At 46.0% G+C, this 18,678-nt stretch overlaps 2 protein-coding genes across 3 annotated transcripts in view; one reads left to right on the top strand and one right to left on the bottom strand.

Moving 5' to 3' along the window:
* Positions 1 to 6,313, top strand: part of Zwilch (zwilch kinetochore protein) — a 37,170-nt gene extending 30,857 nt beyond the window's left edge. Inside the window, exons 17-19 of one of the 2 annotated variants that reach the window (XM_021207034.1) lie at positions 160 to 272; positions 3,927 to 4,052; positions 5,404 to 6,313. In XM_021207034.1, coding sequence (XP_021062693.1) covers positions 160 to 272; positions 3,927 to 4,015 — 202 coding nt within the window. In that variant the 3' untranslated portion in view covers positions 4,016 to 4,052; positions 5,404 to 6,313. The remainder of the gene's footprint in view (positions 1 to 159; positions 273 to 3,926; positions 4,053 to 5,403) is intronic. The other variant, XM_029543324.1, reaches the window with a different exon arrangement.
* On the bottom strand, positions 5,542 to 17,402 carry Lctl (lactase like). The gene is made up of 9 exons (XM_029543582.1): positions 17,288 to 17,402; positions 16,223 to 16,386; positions 15,628 to 15,715; positions 15,296 to 15,405; positions 13,269 to 13,397; positions 13,085 to 13,180; positions 10,728 to 10,782; positions 10,484 to 10,645; positions 5,542 to 5,657 (listed from the first exon to the last, which is right to left on the bottom strand). The coding sequence occupies exons 1-9, from the start codon at positions 17,400 to 17,402 to the stop codon at positions 5,542 to 5,544; spliced, it is 1,035 nt and encodes a 344-aa protein (XP_029399442.1).
* Between the last annotated feature and the right edge of the window lie 1,276 nt (positions 17,403 to 18,678).

The raw sequence follows: 18,678 nt of genomic DNA, 5'->3' as shown, positions 1-18,678 counted from the left end.
GGGAGGGAGGGGAGGGAGGGAGGGAGGGAGGGAAGGAAGGAAGGAAGGAAGGAAGGAAGGAAGGAAGGAAGGAAGGAAGGAAGGAGACAGCTACTGTTTGCTTATTAGTAGTTTACTTATTTATTCATTTTAATTTTCTTTTGGTATTTTTTTCTTCAGTGAGAAGCCTCAGAAATGGCGAGTGGAGCTCATCAGTAGTCAGAAGAAGGTGAAAACAGTGTGGCAGCTGAGTGACAGCTCCCCTGTAGACCATTCCAGTTTCCACAGGCCTGGTAAAGATGATATGTAGTCATTAAATCTTTATGGGAGGAGTCATTGTTACACAGGTCTTTTCCTGAACTGTAGGTATAAAACAGACTTTAAAAGAAAATCTGACTTTTGTGCCATTGTGAGTTTTAGAAAAATTCAAAGTATAATAATCACTTGTGAGTGCTTTTTCTTATTATTCTGGATAAAAGAACCTTTGCTGAGGCTGGCTCAGTGGTTAAGAGCACTGACTGCTTTTCTAGAGGTCCTGAGTTCAATTCCCAGCAACTACATGGTGACTCACAACCATCTGTAATGGGATCTGATTCTGTCTTCAAGGCATCAGGAGCTTAAAGCAAGCAGCCAGTTGTACTGTGCTCACACTCAGGAAGCAGAGAGCAGAGGGTGAGTGCATGGGGTTCCTGAGTTCCCTCACTCCACTCACACCATCCAGGGTCCCTGTCCAAGGTAGGTCGACCCACATCACTTAACACAAGAACACCTCTCATAGACACGCTCAGATGCCCATCTCCCAAATGATTCTAGATTCTAACAATTTGAAATCAATACCAACCAAGACATCTCTACCACCACGTGGTCCCTGTCACCATATAATTTCCACCCTACTTTTGGTACTGATTTATATCTTGGTTTCTTTTCCCGTTACTGTGATAAAATTCTCTGACAAAAGCAATGAAGGGTCAATGGTTTTATTTCCTCTCACAGATCACCACCCACCGTGGTAAGGAAGTCAAAGCAGAAGGAGCTTGAGTAGCTGTTGATAGAAATCCCTTAGTCAGCAGAAGAAGGCAGTGCTCATGTCAGCTTACTTCCCCACTTTAAAGCTGTCCAGAGTGCCCGGCCCAGGGATGATGGTCTGTCTATACTGGGCAAGTCGTAACACTTCAGTTAACACAATTAAGACAAAACCCTACAACATGCCCACTCCTATTTCCCAGGTGATTCTATCTGTCACAGATAGATAAACATGCAGAAATCATTAAACTGAAAGAATTTTTCCTGGAAGCCATCAGTTAAAATCATGGCATGTGGTTTGTTGGTTGGTTGGTTTGGTTTGGTTTTTTTTTGTTTGTTTGTTTGTTTTTTTCATATTTATTTTGTGTATATAAGTACACTATTGCTTCTGACATAACCAGAGAGCATCAGATCCCATTACAGATGGTTGTCAGCCACCATGTGGGTGCTGGGAAATGAACTCAGGACCCAAGCAGCCAGTGCTCTTAACGGCTGAGCCATCTCTCCAGCCCCCATGCCATGTGTTTTAAGTATGATTACAACTTAAAATCTAAAGGGGATTAAAGTCAGCTATGTGGGTGTTGGAGAGATGGCTCAGAGGTGATCTTGCAGAATACTTAGGTTCAGTTCCTAGCATCCACATCAAGTAATTCAAAGCTATTTATAACTCCGGTTGCAAAAGATTCAGTGCCCTCTTCTGTTTTTTGTGGGCACCATCATATGCACACACAATTTTAAACATAATAATCCTTTTTTAAATTCCAGGTATATAAAAAAAGAGAAAAATTCTGTATATATGTATTTAAAAAAAAAAGCTCAAAGGCCGAGCAACAGACATAGTAAACTAGAAAATCATATTTATGGCATGTGTTCAAAAGAGTAACGTGTCCTAGTATACTACAAATAAATCTGTGCAAGTACTTGAGGCAGAAGCAGATAGATCTCTGTTTGAGGCCAGCCTTGACTACAAAACATGTTCCAGGACAGCCGGGGCTACACATAGAGACCCTGTCTTAAAAACCAAAACATGCGGGGCTGGAGAGATGGCTCAGTGGCTAAGCACTGACTGTTCTTCCAAAGGTCCTGAATTCAAATCCCAGCAACCACATAGTGGTTCACAACCATCCGTAATGAGATCTGATGCCCTCTTCTGGGGCGTCTGAAGATAGCTACAGTGTACTTACATATGATAAATAAATCTTTTAAAAAATCTATTAAAAAAAAAAACCGAAAACATGCATACATGCATGTGTACACATGCACTTAAAAACAGTGGGAGAATCATGAACAGTTTACCCAAAAGGAAATTCAGAGGTCATCTCAAAAGTAAAAAGTGCAGGGCTGGGGAGATGGCTCAGTGGTTAAGAGCACAAGCTGCAGGCCGGGCATGGTGGCGCGCACCTTTAATTCCAGCACTCGGGAGGCAGAGGCAGGCGGATTTCTGAGTTCGAGGCCAGCCTGGTCTTCAGAGTGAATTCTATACAGAGAAACCGTGTCTCGAAAAACCAAAAGAAAAAAGAAAAAAAAGAAGAAAGAAAGAAATTCAGGAACAGTAGCAACAAAGTCAGCCAGGTGTACAAGCCTGGGTTTTATAGTGAGTTTCAAGACTCTAGGCTAGCCTAAACTACAGAATGAGATTATTTATTTACTTATTTATTCTTTTTAACTACAGTTATAGCTTGATATAGTAATGCATACTTGTAGCCCCAGAACTTGAGAAGCAGATGTAGGACCTCAGAAGATCAGGTCATCCTTGGCTACATAATAAGTTTAAATTAAGGCCAGCCTAGCTTACATGGGACAGTCTCATCCTCACCAAAATTAAACAAATAAACCAACAAAAGGTAAACATTTAAGAGATTAGATGTTTTTAAGTCAAACCTAACTTTCAAGATATGTAATAGCATTTTCCTCTTAAGTAAGACAGTTGTCTTTTAGAGCAGGGAGACAGACTCAGAACGAGCACACTTTCACCTGCCGTGGAATAGAGAATAATATTTGGAAGGAATGGGGTAGAAAATCAAGTGTCCACTAGACAGCGGTCCACCAGTGGGCAGTGGGTGCTTGGCAAATGACAGTAGTAATGATAAAAACATGGAAATCACAAAGGAAGTGGGCCCAATCCCTCCAAATGCTAACTGGCTGTTTCTTTGAAGCACAGTATTCATTCTTTGAGCGGGAAGAGAAATGAGTACATTTAGCTGTAAGGCTGTAAATTCTGCCTGGGAATTGTGGCACACACTTTTGATTCCAGTACTTGGGAGGGAGAAGCAGGTGGATTTCTGTGAGTTTAAGGCCAGCCAGGTCTATTTAGCAAGTTTCAGGACAATCAAGGCTATACAGAGAAACCCTGTCTTAAAAAACTATAAAGGGGGGCTGGTGAGATGGCTCAGTGGGTAAGAGCACCCGACTGCTCTTCCGAAGGTCCGGAGTTCAAATCCCAGCAACCACATGGTGGCTCATAACCATCTGTAACAAGATCTGATGCCTTCTTCTGGGGTGTCTGAAGACAGCTACAGTGTACTTACATATAATAAATAAATAAATCTTTTTTAAAAAAAAAAACTATAAAGGGGTTGGGGAGGCTGTAAATGCTAAGAATTTCTTCTCTAAAATTATGTTACAGCATGATTCAGAAAAGACACTTGTTGATCCTTAAGTGGTGATGCAAAAATTAATGTAGTTGTTTCCTGAGGGAACGTAGCTCTTGTTTGTTTTTGTTTTTTACTATACTTTGAATGTTGTTTAATCAAAGCTTAAACATCAGGAGGGTATGCTGTATAAATAATTGCCCCAGATGAGTTTGGCCAAACAGATCCTTTTCAAGTGGAAGTCAGGTGCCATCCACATTCCTCACTCAACTGCTGTGTTGTGGTGAAGTCAGGTGAGAGCTCTGACTAGCCTCATTGTCTTTCTGCTTGCAGAGTTTCCTGAGCTGACACTGAATGGTAGTCTGGAAGAAAGGGCAGCCTTCATTAACTTGCTTACCTGCAGCCAGGTACACTTCAAGTAATGCGCGCTGCAGGTCCTTACGAGGTGTCTTCTCTCCGGTACGTTGTGATGAGTCCCTCTGTCTTAGCTAGTTCTGCATTGTCAGTACCACATCCACCCATCAGAACTATAACTGTTCCCAGCCATCCCTGAATGGCCTACCAGGTTCTTACTTGACTTCTTTGTACCTTTGGCTGGCCACTTAATAGATCTACTTAACTCTAGAGTCAAAGAAATTTTTAATCTGTAGTTTGATTTCAAAATCATTGATAAAAGAAAAAATTGTAAACAGACCCTCAACTTGACATGAAAAGCAAAGTTTTGTTAATGAACAGTTTTCCTCAGCCAAATTTCACTGAGCCCTAAATGTAAACTCCTTTTTAAAAAATACTTGATTTTTAAAATCAAAATCAAAACACCACTGAGCAGTGGTTGTGCATGCCTTTAGTCTCAACACTGAGGACACAGAGACAGACGGATCTCTGAGTTTTGGGCCGGCCTGGTCTAAAGAGGGAGTTCTAGGACAGCCAGAGCTACACAGAGAAATCCTGTTTCTATAAACCTAAAAAATAAAATCATCTTACTTTGAGTTGATGTTAGCTAAAAGGATTGATGGAAAATCCTCTTACTTTTGGGTTTTGTTTTGTTTTGTTTCTGAGACAAAAATCTGACTGTGTAACCCTATCTGGCCTCTTTGTTCATTTGTTTGTTTCATAAAAATAAATAGAATTAAATAATGAGTAAAATGCCTGATCTTACCATTCCCCCTTAAGCCTCATTTGCCCTCTGGTAAATGGAGATTAATTTTATCATAATTGAAAAAATAAAATGAACTTTAATGTTTCTGGTTTTTTTGTTTTGACAGGATCTATGTAGTCCTGGAGCTCACTATGTAGATCAAGCTAACCATGAACTCACAGAGATCTGCCTCTCTGCCTCTGCCTCCTGAGTGCTGGTATCAAAGGCATGTGCTACCACACCTGGCTTTAGTTTAAATTTAAAAGAAAAAAACAACTTTGTTTGGTTTGCCACCATAGCATGGTATGCAGAGTCCCTTTGCTAGCCACAGTGCAGTGGCTATCACTCATGGTCTCCCTCGGGAAGCACATGTCCCACCCACTTGCTGCTTACCTGTTAGCTAATAGTCTACAGCCTGAAAGGGGTTTAGGCTGATAATGTCCCTAAGATATGGCAGTGCTCAGTGACAGTCATTTGTACATTAAAGTAATTTTTCCAGACAAATGAAAAATCATCAAGTTATAAATCTATACACCATGTTTTCTAATTTTGAAAAACGAGGTGCTTGAATGATAGGTAGCAAATATTAACTCTGACGTCAGGAGAGTTGAGACGACAGGTTTCTTTCATTTTATTTATGCTTATTTTTATTTTCTTATTCCTAAATCCCAGCACAAAACAAAAAGGGGAAAAATAATGAGTTAATTTTCAGAGCCTAAAAAATAGACATCACATGAACTTTTGCAGAAGAAAAGAAGAGTGATCCTGAAGAGATGTTCTGACAGATGAAGGTGGAAAGGAGGTCTCATCTCAGTCGCGTCTCCTGAGGAGAAGTGTCAGCATCAGGGCAGCAGTGAGGATGGAGAGGGCACAGACTGTGGGGACCACAATCTCTAAAACCACGTGACTGTGCCTAAGCAAGGGCTCTGAAAGGGACAGATACATCCACCACAAGTGAGCTGTGTTTTGAAACAAAAGCTAAAGGAGATGGGCCACTGTGTTTCTAATTTTTCTTATTGATTGTAAAAGTAAACCAGTAAATCAAACATTTTGAAATGGAGTTTTGGAGCCATGGGACAAAGGCATCATGTTCACTTGGTATGCACACACCTTTTGGGAAACCTTACCATCACACAAAACTTACATCAGAGCTGGAAATGTAACAGAAAATCTGGGGGGTGCCTAACTTTGTTTATTTCACTGGTATTTTATTAAGCTTGAGTATGGTTAATATTTATGCTGGCATTGCATTAATCTCAAAAGATTTGCACTTATATTCCGTGGGTTCTCTAGGTTTTAGTCCAAATCTTTTGAACTGGGTGTGGCAGTACACATCTTTAATCCCAGCACTGAGGAGGCAGAGGCAGCCTGGTCTACAGAGCAAGTTCCAGAAAAGCCACAGCTACACAGAGAAACCCTGTCTCAAAAGAAAAGAAAAAAAGAATCCTTGGGAAACATTTTCAGCTTTTTGAGTTTGTTATTCTCAATATACCTTTATCCTCATATATTATAATTTCTAATGGTAATTCTAATATTTCTTTGTAAACACAAAAATTTACTAAAATGTTAAATTATTTAATAATTGTTGCCTGGTTTAATCTTTGAGAGCTAAGTGTTATATCCACCAATCAATGGAAGACCTTCATGCGACTCACTTGGATTTGTCCGCTGAGTTATCTGGTAACTGAGGTAGATAGGCATGGATATGTTCTCATGCAGCTCACAGGCTAGTCAGCAAATCCTTATTACAGCCATGTTGCAGTTACTTTGATTTGGTGAACTATAGTTTATAATCTGTAGACTATGGCCTACTTATTTATGCATGTGGGGACACTGGTGCATGGTCATACAAAGTACGAAAGGTAGCTCAATTGGGGTTTCTGCACCACCTGCTTTGACCCCACATTAAAGAACAATATTAAAACAAGAAGTACCTGGGTGGTGGTGGCACACACCTTTAATCCCAGCACTTGGGAGACAGAGGCATGCAGATTTCTGAGTTCGAGGCCAGCCTGGTCTATAGAATGAGATCCAGGACAGCCAGGGCTATACAGTGAAACCCTGTCTCAAAAAAATACCAAAAAGAAATTTCTTTGATTGCCTTTATGCAGAAAAATGGGTTTCAGAAACATTAGTGTATTCTATATTTTGGGTTTCTTTTTTTTTTTTTAAAGATTTATTTATTTATGTATATAAGTTCTGTAGCTGTCTTCAGACACACCAGAAGAGAGCATCAGCATCGGATCCCATTACAGATGGTTGTGAGCTACCATGTGGAGGATGCTGGGAGTTGAACTCAGGGCCTCTGGAAAAGCAGTCAGTGCTCTTGACCACTGGGCCATCTCTCCAGCCCCCTGTATTTTGGATCCTTTTTAAACCCACTGCATAAGAAATTATGCCCCCCCTTTTTTTTTCTTGAGACAGGATTTCTCTGTGTAGCTCTGGCTGTCCTGGAACTCTGTAGACAAGGCCTGCCTCTGCCTCCCAAGTGCTGGGATTAAAGGTGTGTGCCACTACTGCCTGGCAAAATTAAGCCTTTAATCCCAGCACTTGGGAGGCAGAGGCAGGCAGATCTCTTGAGTTTGAGGTCTGGTCTACAGAGTGAGTTCCAGGACAGTCAAGGCTACACAGAAAAACCCTGTCTGGAAAATTAGACAGGGGCCTAGAGAGATGGCTCAGTGGTTAAGAGTGCTGGCTACTTTTTCAAAGACCCAGGGTCAAACCCCAGCATTCACATGGGAGTTTACAACTGTCTGGAACTCTAGTTCCAGAAATTCTGACACTCACACAGATATATATGCACCCAAAATACCAGTGCACATAAAATAAATCAAGGAAAGAATGATGCCTTTTGAGAGGGTGAGGACAGTATTTTGTTCATTGCTGTTTCTCTCAGGCTTAAAATAACACTAAAGTCAGGTAATGGGGCACACACCTTTAATCCCAGCACTCAGGAAGCAGAGGCAGAGACAGGTGGATTTCTGAGTTCAAGGCCAGCCTGGTCTACAGAGTGAGTTCCAGGACAGCCAGGGCTATATAGAGAAACCCTGTCTCGGAAAAAAAAAAAAAAAAAATCAGCATGTTATTGCTGTCCATCAAGTTCAGTATCTAGAAAAACCATTGGGCACTGTTCCCTTTACTGCCAGATGGGTTAAAATGCTAAAATATGGCTAAATCCAGTCACACTGAAGGTTTGATTTTATTTATTTATTTATTTATTTATTTTTTGGTTTTTCGAGACAGGGTTTCTCTGTATAGCCCTGGCTGTCCTGGAACTCACTTTGTAGACCAGGCTGGCCTCGGACTCAGAAAACCGCCTGCCTGTCTCCCGAGTGCTGGGATTAAAGGCGTGTGCTGCCACACCCGGGCTGAAAAGTTTTTAAGTTAGCATACAAAGTAATGGGTTTTGTGATAGCTTTTCTATACATGGGTGTTAGGCTCTGGCCTTGTTTGTCCTCTCTCCATCTGTCCCCTCTTCCATACGTATTCTTGTACTCTCTCTCATTCTCCCTTCCTGTTCCTTTAAGAGCTCTCCCTTGCTGGGCATGATGTGCAAGTCTTTAATGCCAGTATTCGAGAGGCAGAGACAGGTGGATCTTTGTGACTTGAGGCCAGCCTGGTCTACAAAGGGAGTTCCAGGACAGGTGGGGCTACTACATAGAGAAACCCCCGTCTTGAAAAACCAAAAGAAAGCGGGGCAGTGGTGATGCATGCCTTTAATCCCAGCACTTGGGAGGCAGAGGCAAGCAGATTTCTGAGTTTGAGGCCAGCCTGGTCTACAGATAAGTTTCAGGACAGCCAGGGCTACACAGAGAAACCCTGTCTCGAAAAAAAAAAAAGAAAACGGGGAGAGAGGAAAAGGTGTCTTCCTCCATTCTTGAAGTATCCTCCTAAAAACACATAAACACACACCACTTGAATTTAAATTATTCCTTTGAGAGAAAACATGCATGTTTATCTTTCTTTTTTTTTTTTTAAAGATTTATTTATTTATTATATTTAAGTACACTGTAGCTGTCTTCAGACACTCCAGAAGAGGGTGTTAGATCTTGTTATGGATGGTAGTGAGCCACCACGTGGTTGCTGGGATTTGAACTCTGGACCTTCGGAAGAGCAGTCGGGTGCTCTTACCTACTGAGCCATCTCACCAGCCCCCATGTTTATCTTTCTAATTCTGACTTATATGAACTACAAGAGTCATGACAACCAGAGGAACCTGTTCTCTCTTTCTACCATGTAGGTCCTGGGAAATGGAATTCATTTTAGGTCATCAAGTTTGGGTAGCAAGTGCTTTTTTACTCACTGAGCCATCTCCGGCCTTATTTTTAGTTGTTTTTAAATTTTGTCTTTTTTTTTTTTTTAAGATTTATTTATTTATTATATGTAATTACACTGTAGCTGACTTCAGACACTCCAGAAGAGGACATCAGATCTTGTTACAGATGGTTGTGAGCCACCATATGGTTGCTGGAATTTGAACTTGGGACCTCTGGAAGAGCAGTTGGTGCTCTTACCCACTGAGCCATCTCACCAGCCCTTTTTTGGTTTTTTGAGACAGGGTTTCTCTGTGTAGCCCTGGCTGTCCTGGAACTCACTTTGTAGACCAGGCTGGCCTCGAACTCAGAAATCCACCTGCCTCTGCCTCCCAAGTGCTGGGATTAAAGGCGTGCGCCACCATACCTGGCTTTTGTCTTGTATTTAGGGAAAGCACATAGATTTCCATAGTGGCTGGCTGTACCAGTTTTTATTGCTGTCTGCAGTGAATGAAGGCTCTCCTCTTCCAAGTCCTAGCTGATGTCTCTTTTCTTGATAGCCATTCTGACTTTAAGTGAGATGGACTCTCAAAGCTGTTTTAATTTTCATTTTTCTGATGACTAAAGATGCTGAAGTAAGAAGATAGCCTCCCACCCCACCCCACCCCCACCCTGTTGCTCTCTTTTCAGAGGCAGGAGAACTCCTGGAATTAAACCTGGAGCTTCTGTCATAAAGGTGCTTTAGGGACTGTGATGCCACGGGTTAATAGGGGCAGGAGGCTCTGGCTATGCAGTTGCCTGCAGAGCAACTGTGGGTAATAAGAAAGGGGTTTCAGAATTTCCATCATAAAGCAATGATAAACAACATCTGTCTAACCTAACGGAAATGTCTGTGTACAGCACACAGCCCACTAAATATGTACTATTTTTTTTTTATATGTACTATTTTTAAAAGTTCAGGGCTGGGGAAATAGCTCTGTTGGTAAAAGCTTGCCTTGTAAGCAAGAGGCCTTGACTCCCCAGCCCCTTGTTTACAAAACAAAAAGCCCAGGGTGTGGGCTGTTGGGGTGGCTCAGCAGACAAAGATGTTTGATGTGCAAACCTGTCAACCAGAGTTCATCTCCTGGACCCCAACTCTAGGACTTCCACTCTTGTGCCTTGGCATGTACACACATACACACACACAACACTAGCTGAGCATGGTGGCACATGCTTGAATTCCAGCACTAGAAAGGCAGAGTCCGGTGGATTCCTGTAGCGCACTGGCTAGTTAGCTCTGCTTTCTGGGCAAGCTCCACCCCAGTGAGAGAACCTGTCTCAAAACACAAGGTGGTTGATGACAGAGGATCAGGTAAGGAGATTGTCCTCTGATTTTCACAAGCATGTGTGTGCATACTGCATACGTGTGTATGCACACCTGAACACATACTCCTGCACATACATGAACACGCGTGCCAAAAGAATTGAAACAAAAAAAACAAAAACAGGACTCAGCTCACCAATGTGGTCCTTCATTACTTGGGGGTAGTCACCAGCGTAAATAGGGTTGGCAAACCAACCGAGACAGAACTGTAGGTATCGCTCAGCAGCCTCAATATCATCGGGGTTGTCGATGTCCACAGGTTCCCCCCAGTCACAGTTCAGTGAGATCCCTACTAGGCCTTAAAGGAAGGAAGTCAAGGTAGGGAGAGGCAGGATATGGCTCCTCTGGGTAAGGGTCTGAGCCTGAGGGTCCCAGCTCACCCTGTTGTTTGCTGCGCCACGTGTCGTTATAAGAATGCCAAGCCTGGGCGTGGGCCTAGAAGAAGGAATCCATGAATGAACCCAGGTCATCCATTGCTCTGCCTCTGTTTCCCTTCTTCCTCTCGTTTGTTTATGTGTGGCAGTAGGGGCAGAGGACAACTTGTGGAATAGATTCTCCCCTTCCACCATATCACCCACATGCTGAGCTGTCTTGCTCACCAGGGAGTGGCCTTTCTTGCCTTCAAACACTAGCACTCCAACTTCAAACTTCCCATGTTCTTGAATCCAGACTCAAATACCACAGACCCGACCCCCTCCCTCTGACTTCCAGAAGCATGGCTTCCCCTTTACTGTGGAGGAAGCATCTTATAAAAGTGGCAGAACCCATTTTGTGTGCTACCGCTATTGCTGCCCCACCCTGAGACTAGGGACTAACACCTGGGGTTTGCCCATGCCAAATAAGTGTTCTTCCAACTGAACGATCCCTAGCCTGTCTCTAAATTGTTCCTGCAGGTCCCTGGAAAGGCAGTGCTGAGGACTCGGTGGAAGTGTGAGCTCCCGAGGCCCTTCCTGAGGACCTGCTGAAGCAGGCTCTAAGAGCAGGGCCCAGCAACCTGTGCACTTTGTTTTGTTTTGAGGCAAGGTCTCATGGAACCTTGACTGTCCTCACACTTGCCCTGTACTGAAAGCTGGCTTTGGAGTCTTAGTCCTCCTGGCTCCACCTTCCCCAATGCTAGATTACAGGGGTGTTACCCCGAGCCCAACTGCAACCTGTGTTTTAAAAAAATGAATGTTGTATCTGACATTCGCTAAAGTTTCAGACTCATTCTTGTGAAAATCCAAATATTTCAGGCTGCAAAGCATTCCTTCTCACTCCCAGAAAGCCTTTGTTTCTCAGTGTTCTCTTCCTGCTTTGAGTGTGTGTGTGTGTGTGAGAGAGAGAGAGAGGGAGAGAGAGAGAGAGAGAGAGAGAGAGAGAGAGAGAGAGAGAGAAGGCCAGGGGTCAGCCTTGAGTGTTGTTCCTCACGAGCCATCCACCTTGGTCTCCCAGTAGGCTGTATTCCAGCCAGCAGGCTCCAAGAATCCTCCTTGTGCCAGCCGCCACAGTGCTAGAGTTACAAGCATGCTTCAACACACCCAGTTTCCTGGCTAGCTTTCTGTCAACTTGACACTGGCTGCTGTCATCAGAGAAGAGGGAACCTCAGCCAAGAAAAGGTTTCCAAGAGAGCCAGTTTAGGCAAGCCTGCAGGGCATTTTAATTAGTGAGTGATGAGGGAGGGCCTGGCCCTTTGTGAGTGGGGCCACCTGTGGGGTGGTGGTCCTAGGTTCTGTAAGAAAGCAGACTGAGCAAGCCATGGGAAGCAAGCCAGTAAGTAGCACCTCTCCATGGCCTCTGCATCAGCTTCTGCCACCAGGTTCCTGCCCTGCTTAAGTTGCTTTTGGCCACGGAGTTTTATCACAGCAATAGTGTGGTGCTTTGAATAAGAATGCCACCGGCTGTGGTGGCGCACGCCTTTAATCCCAGCACTTGGGAGGCAGAGGCAGGCGGATTTCTGAGTTCCAGGCCAGCCTGGTCTACAGAGTGAGCTCCAGGACAGCCAGAGCTATACAGAGAAACCCTGAATCTGAGTTCGAGGCCAGTCAGTTTTTAAAAAATGTAAGAGAAATGTGAGTCTTTTCCCAGGCATGAGTGCAGGTCAGTGTGTCGCCATAGTTTATCCTTCCAGCTAGAACAGATAATCCCGCCAGCCAAGTGTCCACTGGGATGAGTACCGCCAGACTTTGCACCCCCAACACCACTCCACCCGTGTCTTGTAGGCAAGCCACTGTCTCTGCTCCCCCTCGGCCTTCCGTATATGCTAAGCACCTTCTCTGAACGCCTCCTTCCCACCCATACTCTGATCACCAATTGGCAGCCCTGAAGATTTCCACTGTAAGTCATCAAGCAGACACCAACCCCCTCCCCTGGCCCAGGTACCTTAAGCTGGAAAAGGATGGTTCTGCCTTGCTTCCTTGATGCTTCCAAATTGTCCTTCCCTCTTCCTTCCAAAATCGCAGGCCTTGACCAATGACTGCCCTGATCCTTCCCGCTGCTCTTCACATCCTCTGGTTCCCTCCTTCTACCCTTTTATCTACTGCCCCGTACCCCCTTCCCTTCACCGGTGATTCCTCACTGAGTTTATAAAGTTTCCAAATGTCTGCCCCTATCCTCTTGCTAAGATCATAAACAGTACCCACTGCAGAACCTCTGCCATGACACTGAGGGCACATACTAATGTGGTAGAGGATCAGTGTGACCCCTGAGACAATGACCCCGCCTGGAGCCTAACCTTCACCCCGGAAGGATCTGGGCTTACCTTAATGATATGGTGTGCAGCCACATACAGGCCAGTGCCCTGGAGCCTCAGGCCTGGTGCGTGGAGACTGGTCTCATAACCTTTTTCTACCATTGTCTGCAGAGACAGCAATGGGGACCCCAGGATCGGGAGAGACAGCAGGGTACATCCCTGTCTCCCCATATGAAGAAGAGGCTCTACTTACCCGAGGATCACTGAATGTGAGCCAATGTTTCACTCGGTCCCCAAAGACCTCAAAACATAGGTCAGCATAGTCCCTGAAGTATCGGGTCATACTCACATTCTGCCACCCGCCATATGTCACCTGGAGCATCTGTCAACAGAGAGAGGGGCTGGTGCCCTGGGGAGACTATGGAGTAGGTTGGTGAAGTCTCTGGGTAAAGCATGGGTGACTATAATGTAAGAATGGAAGCAAAGATGGAGGGGAGGGGAGCACAGAGCCTCTGCTGCAAGGAAGCATCCTTTAAGCCTAACTGAAGGGATCAGAGGAAGGTGGAAATGCCTGCTTAGGAGGAAGCTGACAGACTGGATATGTAAGATGTAAACCAGGCATAGGGGCACATGCCTCTCACCCTAGCAGGAGGATCAGAGATTCAGCCTGGCAATGGTGGTGCATGCCTTTAATCTTGGCACTCAGGAGGCAGAGGCAGGTGGATCTCTGAGTTTGAGGCCAGCCTGGTTTACAAAGTGAGTTCCAGCCACGAGTTTTTGAAAACGTATCTCAAAAAAAAAAAGTTCAGGATCATCAAGTACTTAGCAAGCTTAAGGTCTGGGTGGGTGGATCCCGGGTGAGATGACTGGGAAACGTCTAGAATACTCATTGTGACAGCTGGAGGAGGCCTGTCGCTGTTAGGAGAGCGCTGGGGAGGACTTGGAGGGTCTTGCTGAAGTCAGGGCACTGCCTGGAGCCTCTGCTATTAGTGTGAGGTAATAAAAACCTCTATGGCAGCAGCCCATAGTGGGAAAACTGCAAGCCTGCTGTGTCCTCTGCCCCAGCTAACAAGCCTTTACTGGCTTTGCAACCCAGTTTCCAGTCACCTTAGCTGGCAGCTGGAGGTCTCAGGCCACGCCTCCAGCCTCCAATCCCGCCCCACAGCAAGCCCCTCCCACTCAGGAGCCTTCATCCTTCCCATCTCCTTTTACTATTCTGTGCCCGGAGTATAACCCACCTTTCCCCCCCAACCTTCTCCTCCACCCCTCCACAGACCTCTGGACCCAGCACCGGCTGGTACAGGTCACAGGTTGTTATTATACCAATGGCTTGGCTGTGACCTCTGTGGGGCCCAGGTGAAAGAAGGAAAACTGCCTGAATGTTGATGGCGATTTTCTGAAGCATTCTGGGATATGGCTGGGCGTGGTGGCTATGGACGAGGGCAAGAGGTTCTGCCTCAAACAAAGGAAATAACAACTGAACAAAACTGGTGGAATACACGGTGTCACCAAACCTGAGTCCAAAAAGCGTTTACGTTTCATTAGCTCAGGGGTAGAGGGCTTGCCTAGCAGGTACACGGTCCTGGGTTCAGTACCCAACAGCTTACACACAGGACTCTTTTCCTTATGCCGAATGTGTTCTGGGAAACATTAGGATCCCACTCTCCATTTACTACAAGCAGCATGGCCTCCCAGCTAATGCTTTGTAAGTGTATATGTGCTGAGAGTGGAGGCTGAATCAACTTCAGGTATCTTAATCACTCTCCAATTTATTTTTGAGACTGAAGGTCACGGATTTGATTCTGCTACGTTGGACGGCCATCTCACCAAATGCTAGGGTTACAGGCACATCCTACCCGCCATGCCTGGCTTTTTATGTGGATGCTGAAGACGGTCCAATGAACCATCTCTCCAGCCCCATGGATGTTATGAACCCTCCTCGCTAACAGGATCCTGTAAAACGACAACGCTAGTTCTTGCCTTTCTCCCCTCGGTCTCTGCCTCGTGGGGACACAGCGCCCCCTGGAGGACGCAGTGTTCAAGACACCATTTTGGAAGCACAGGCCAGTCAGTCCCTAGACCTTGGACTGCAGAACTAAGAACAAGCTAATAATGATTTTAACTTCACCAGGCTGTGGCATTCTGTCAGAACAGCACAAATAAGCTAAGGCAATCACTCACCACATCTTTTTGTCCAGAGTCAGACTCCAGGCTCTGGCCGATTTTTTGGACACTGTAAGTCCTCACACCAGGCTCCCTCCTGATGAACCAAGCCCTCACCTGTGGCAGATCCCAGTGGTGCAAGGTCACAATGGAAGTGACGTTGCTTTTCAGAAGAGCATCAATGAAATCGCTGTAGAATTTGATTCCTCTCTTGTTCACCTGTTCAGCTGCATGTGAAACAGAACTCGGGCTTTCCTCTGGGGCACAACATTCTTGGGTCTCCTGGCCTTCTGCAGGCTGAAGAACCCGTAGCCCAGTGTCTTGAGCCATAGAAGAATGTCATCGATGTACCTGGAGCTCAGTTACCTGATGAGCCCATGCTGATGGGCTGGTCACCCTCACCTGACACTGATCCCCACAGAGCCTGGGGAGGGACTGTTATCACTCACCTCTGACCCCCGTGGGCAGGAGCCTCGGCCAAGACAGGGAAAATCGGTAGTGGCTGACGTGTAGTTCCTTCAGCAGGGCAATGTCCTCCTGTGTAGAGAGGGTGGGGAAGCAGGGCTAGGCCACCTGGGCTATGAGGGAGGAGGAGACAAGTCTTGGGGGCCTCTAAAGTGACGATACTACGAGTTCATGCTCCACACCAGCAATGAGCTCACAGACAGAAGTCCATGCAAGATTGTCCGTAAACTTGAAGGAGAACAGGGGATCTGAGAGTGAGTTGCCCCATGCCCTCCTGCAGGTTCTGGGGCCAAGTCACTGGGCTTTTTGGCACCTGGTTGCTGGCCCTTCTCATTTTTCTTCTTCCTATACTTTCTCCTCCTCCTCCTCTTTTTCGCTCCTTTTTCTTCTCCTTCTTCTCATTTTTCTTCTTCCTATACCCTGGCACTCCCAGCCTCATCCACCACTGCATCGCCCTCTTGGGCTGCGCTGGGTACAGATTGTTTAGCAGAATATCAGGTTGATATTGTCGGTGAGATGCCCCCATACGCCACTCCCCACCTGTCAGGCAGGATGGCACACACAGCCCCCTTCATGCACCTGAACTTTATAGTAGCTGTCACAGGCTGTGTCTGCTGTGTCACCTCCTAGCACCTGCCCCTTTTTGCCATGTGTGAAGGCATCCCAGATGCTGGGCCCTTTCCCATCCTGGTCCCACGCACCTTCTGTCTGGTAGGCGGAACTGCCCACGCCCCAGGAGAAGCCTGTAGAGAGAGATCCCACATCAGGCCCGGACAACTCCAACTTCACCTACATTGGGAACTCTATGGTGCCCAGGCTCAGGGCACCCTGTGACCTGCCCCAGCTCCCTGGAATAGGAATGTAGGGGACAGGGAGACAGAAGATACAGAATTAAAAACATTTTCATGTGAAATTACAGCTCTAATTAGCATCCATTGTCTGTAAACATTAATAGCTTGTTTTAGATTTTTATTTTTTATCAATTTGTGTACTGATGTGGGCATCAGATCTCCTTACAGATGGTTGTGAGTGGCCATGTGCTGGGATTTGAACTCAGGACCTTCAGAAGAGCAGTCAGTGCTCTTAACCACTGAGCCATCTCTCTAGTCCTACATTAAACATTCTTAACTGATAAATTATAATTCTAGTAACTTTTAAAAAGTTCCTGAGCCAGGCGTGGTGGAGCACTCCTTTAATCCCAGCACTCGGGAGGCAGAGGCAGGCGGATTTCTGAGTTCGAGGCCAGTCTGGTCTACAGAGTGAGTTCTAAGACAGCTAGGGCTATACAGAGAAACCCTGTCTCAAAAAAAAAAAGTTTCTGGGTTGGAGTATGTAGCTCATAGCTCAATACCAAAGTACTTGCCTAGCATGGCCAAGGCTTTAAGTTGGATTCTCAACACTGTACAGACACACTGATGGACAGACAATCCTCCCACCCTGGACCTCCACCTCTCTGCCAGGGAATTTCCTTCTAGAACATTCACATGGATGTTTTGCCCATCCTATGAGACAGGAAGCCAGATCACCCAATTCCAATTCCTTCGCAAGTCAGCCAAGGTAGGAAGACCAATAGAGACCGACAAATGGATAGACAGACAGACAGACAGACAGTCTAAGGACAGAATAGTGGAGGAATGGACATACCGGGTGGAAAGGTTCCATAGTAGAAGGATGCCTCTTCTGGGGGTCCTCTCCAGGCAGTCCCTACCCTGGGCACCAGCAGGATCCACCCAAGAATGATGACCCACACTGGCTTCATGACACCCCACCCTCCTCCATGCCTAAGAGCCCCTGTCAGCTCAGGGACATAGGCCAGGAAGGAAAGGATAGGGGCCACAGAGCGGCTTGTCTGGGCACACAGCAGCTGTGTGTGGGACCCTGCATTAAACAATGTGCAGAAGAGCTGAGCTAATGGGCCCAACTTCCAATTGGTTCCCACTCTGACCAGAGTGTGCCAGAATGGTACAGGCCACACCTCTCCAGTAGCTCTGCCTCAGAAAGTGCCAGTCTGCTGGGGAAGCCCAAAAACCCAGAGCACCCTCAGCTCGCCCTATCTAGGGCCCTCTGTCCTTAGCTGTCAGAAAGAGACCTCTTCCCACTGGGCACCTCTTTCTGATTAAGCCCACCAGCTTACCCAAGATGATCTTCAACCCTTGACACCCCCAAGGCCACTGTTGTCAGCTACTGGTCTCTCTGAATGACTCCTGGGCCCCACACTTCCCCCCAAGGCAGCACCTATAGGCATGGAATCCTCTAGTCAGGGGTGTGGTCTGTGGCCTGACCCCAACAAAGAGTCCCAGTAATCCCACAGGGAGGGCACAGGCCAGAATGCTGAGCTGATCAAAAGCAACGGAGTCAGCAGTAGCCTGGCACTGGGCCTGGGCATCCAGCTGGCTCCTTCCCAAGGAAGAAGGGTGGCATCGGGGGAGGTGACCTCATCCTCCCAGCTCCCCCTGGGCCTCACATGCAACCTTCAGCACAGTCCTGGGCACCCTGAGGAGGGGGTGTGGACTTGGGACCACTTGGGACTTGGGTAGATAATGTTTCAGTGTACCCTTCTTGCTGCCACGGGGGGGGGGGGAGAATCTCTCAAGAAGGTGATGTTGGAGAATTCTCAACTGAGGAATACTGAATGGCTGAGAAACACCTGAAAAAATGTCCAGCATCCTTAATCATCAGGGAAATGCAAATCAAAACAACGCTGAGATTCCATCTCACACCAGTCAGAATGGCTAAGATCAAAAGAAGGCAACAGCAGATGCTGACGAGGATGTGGAGAAAGAGGAACACTCCTCCATTGCTGGTGGGATTGCAAGCTTGTACAACCACTCTGGAAATCAGTCAGGCAGTTCCTCAGAAAACTGGACATAGTACTACCAGAAGATCCAGCAATACTTCTCCTGGGCATATACCCAGAAGATGTTCCAACTGGTAATAAAGACACATGCTCCACTATGTTCATAGCAGCCTTATTTATAATAGCCAGAAGCTGGAAAGAACCCAGATGTCCCTCAATAGAAGAATGGATACAGAAA

Source organism: Mus pahari, chromosome 10, assembly GCF_900095145.1.
Source record: "Mus pahari chromosome 10, PAHARI_EIJ_v1.1, whole genome shotgun sequence".
NCBI lineage: Eukaryota > Metazoa > Chordata > Mammalia > Rodentia > Muridae > Mus > Mus pahari.
Note: the sequence above shows the minus strand (reverse complement) of the source record. Positions and strands in the feature narration are given on the sequence as shown.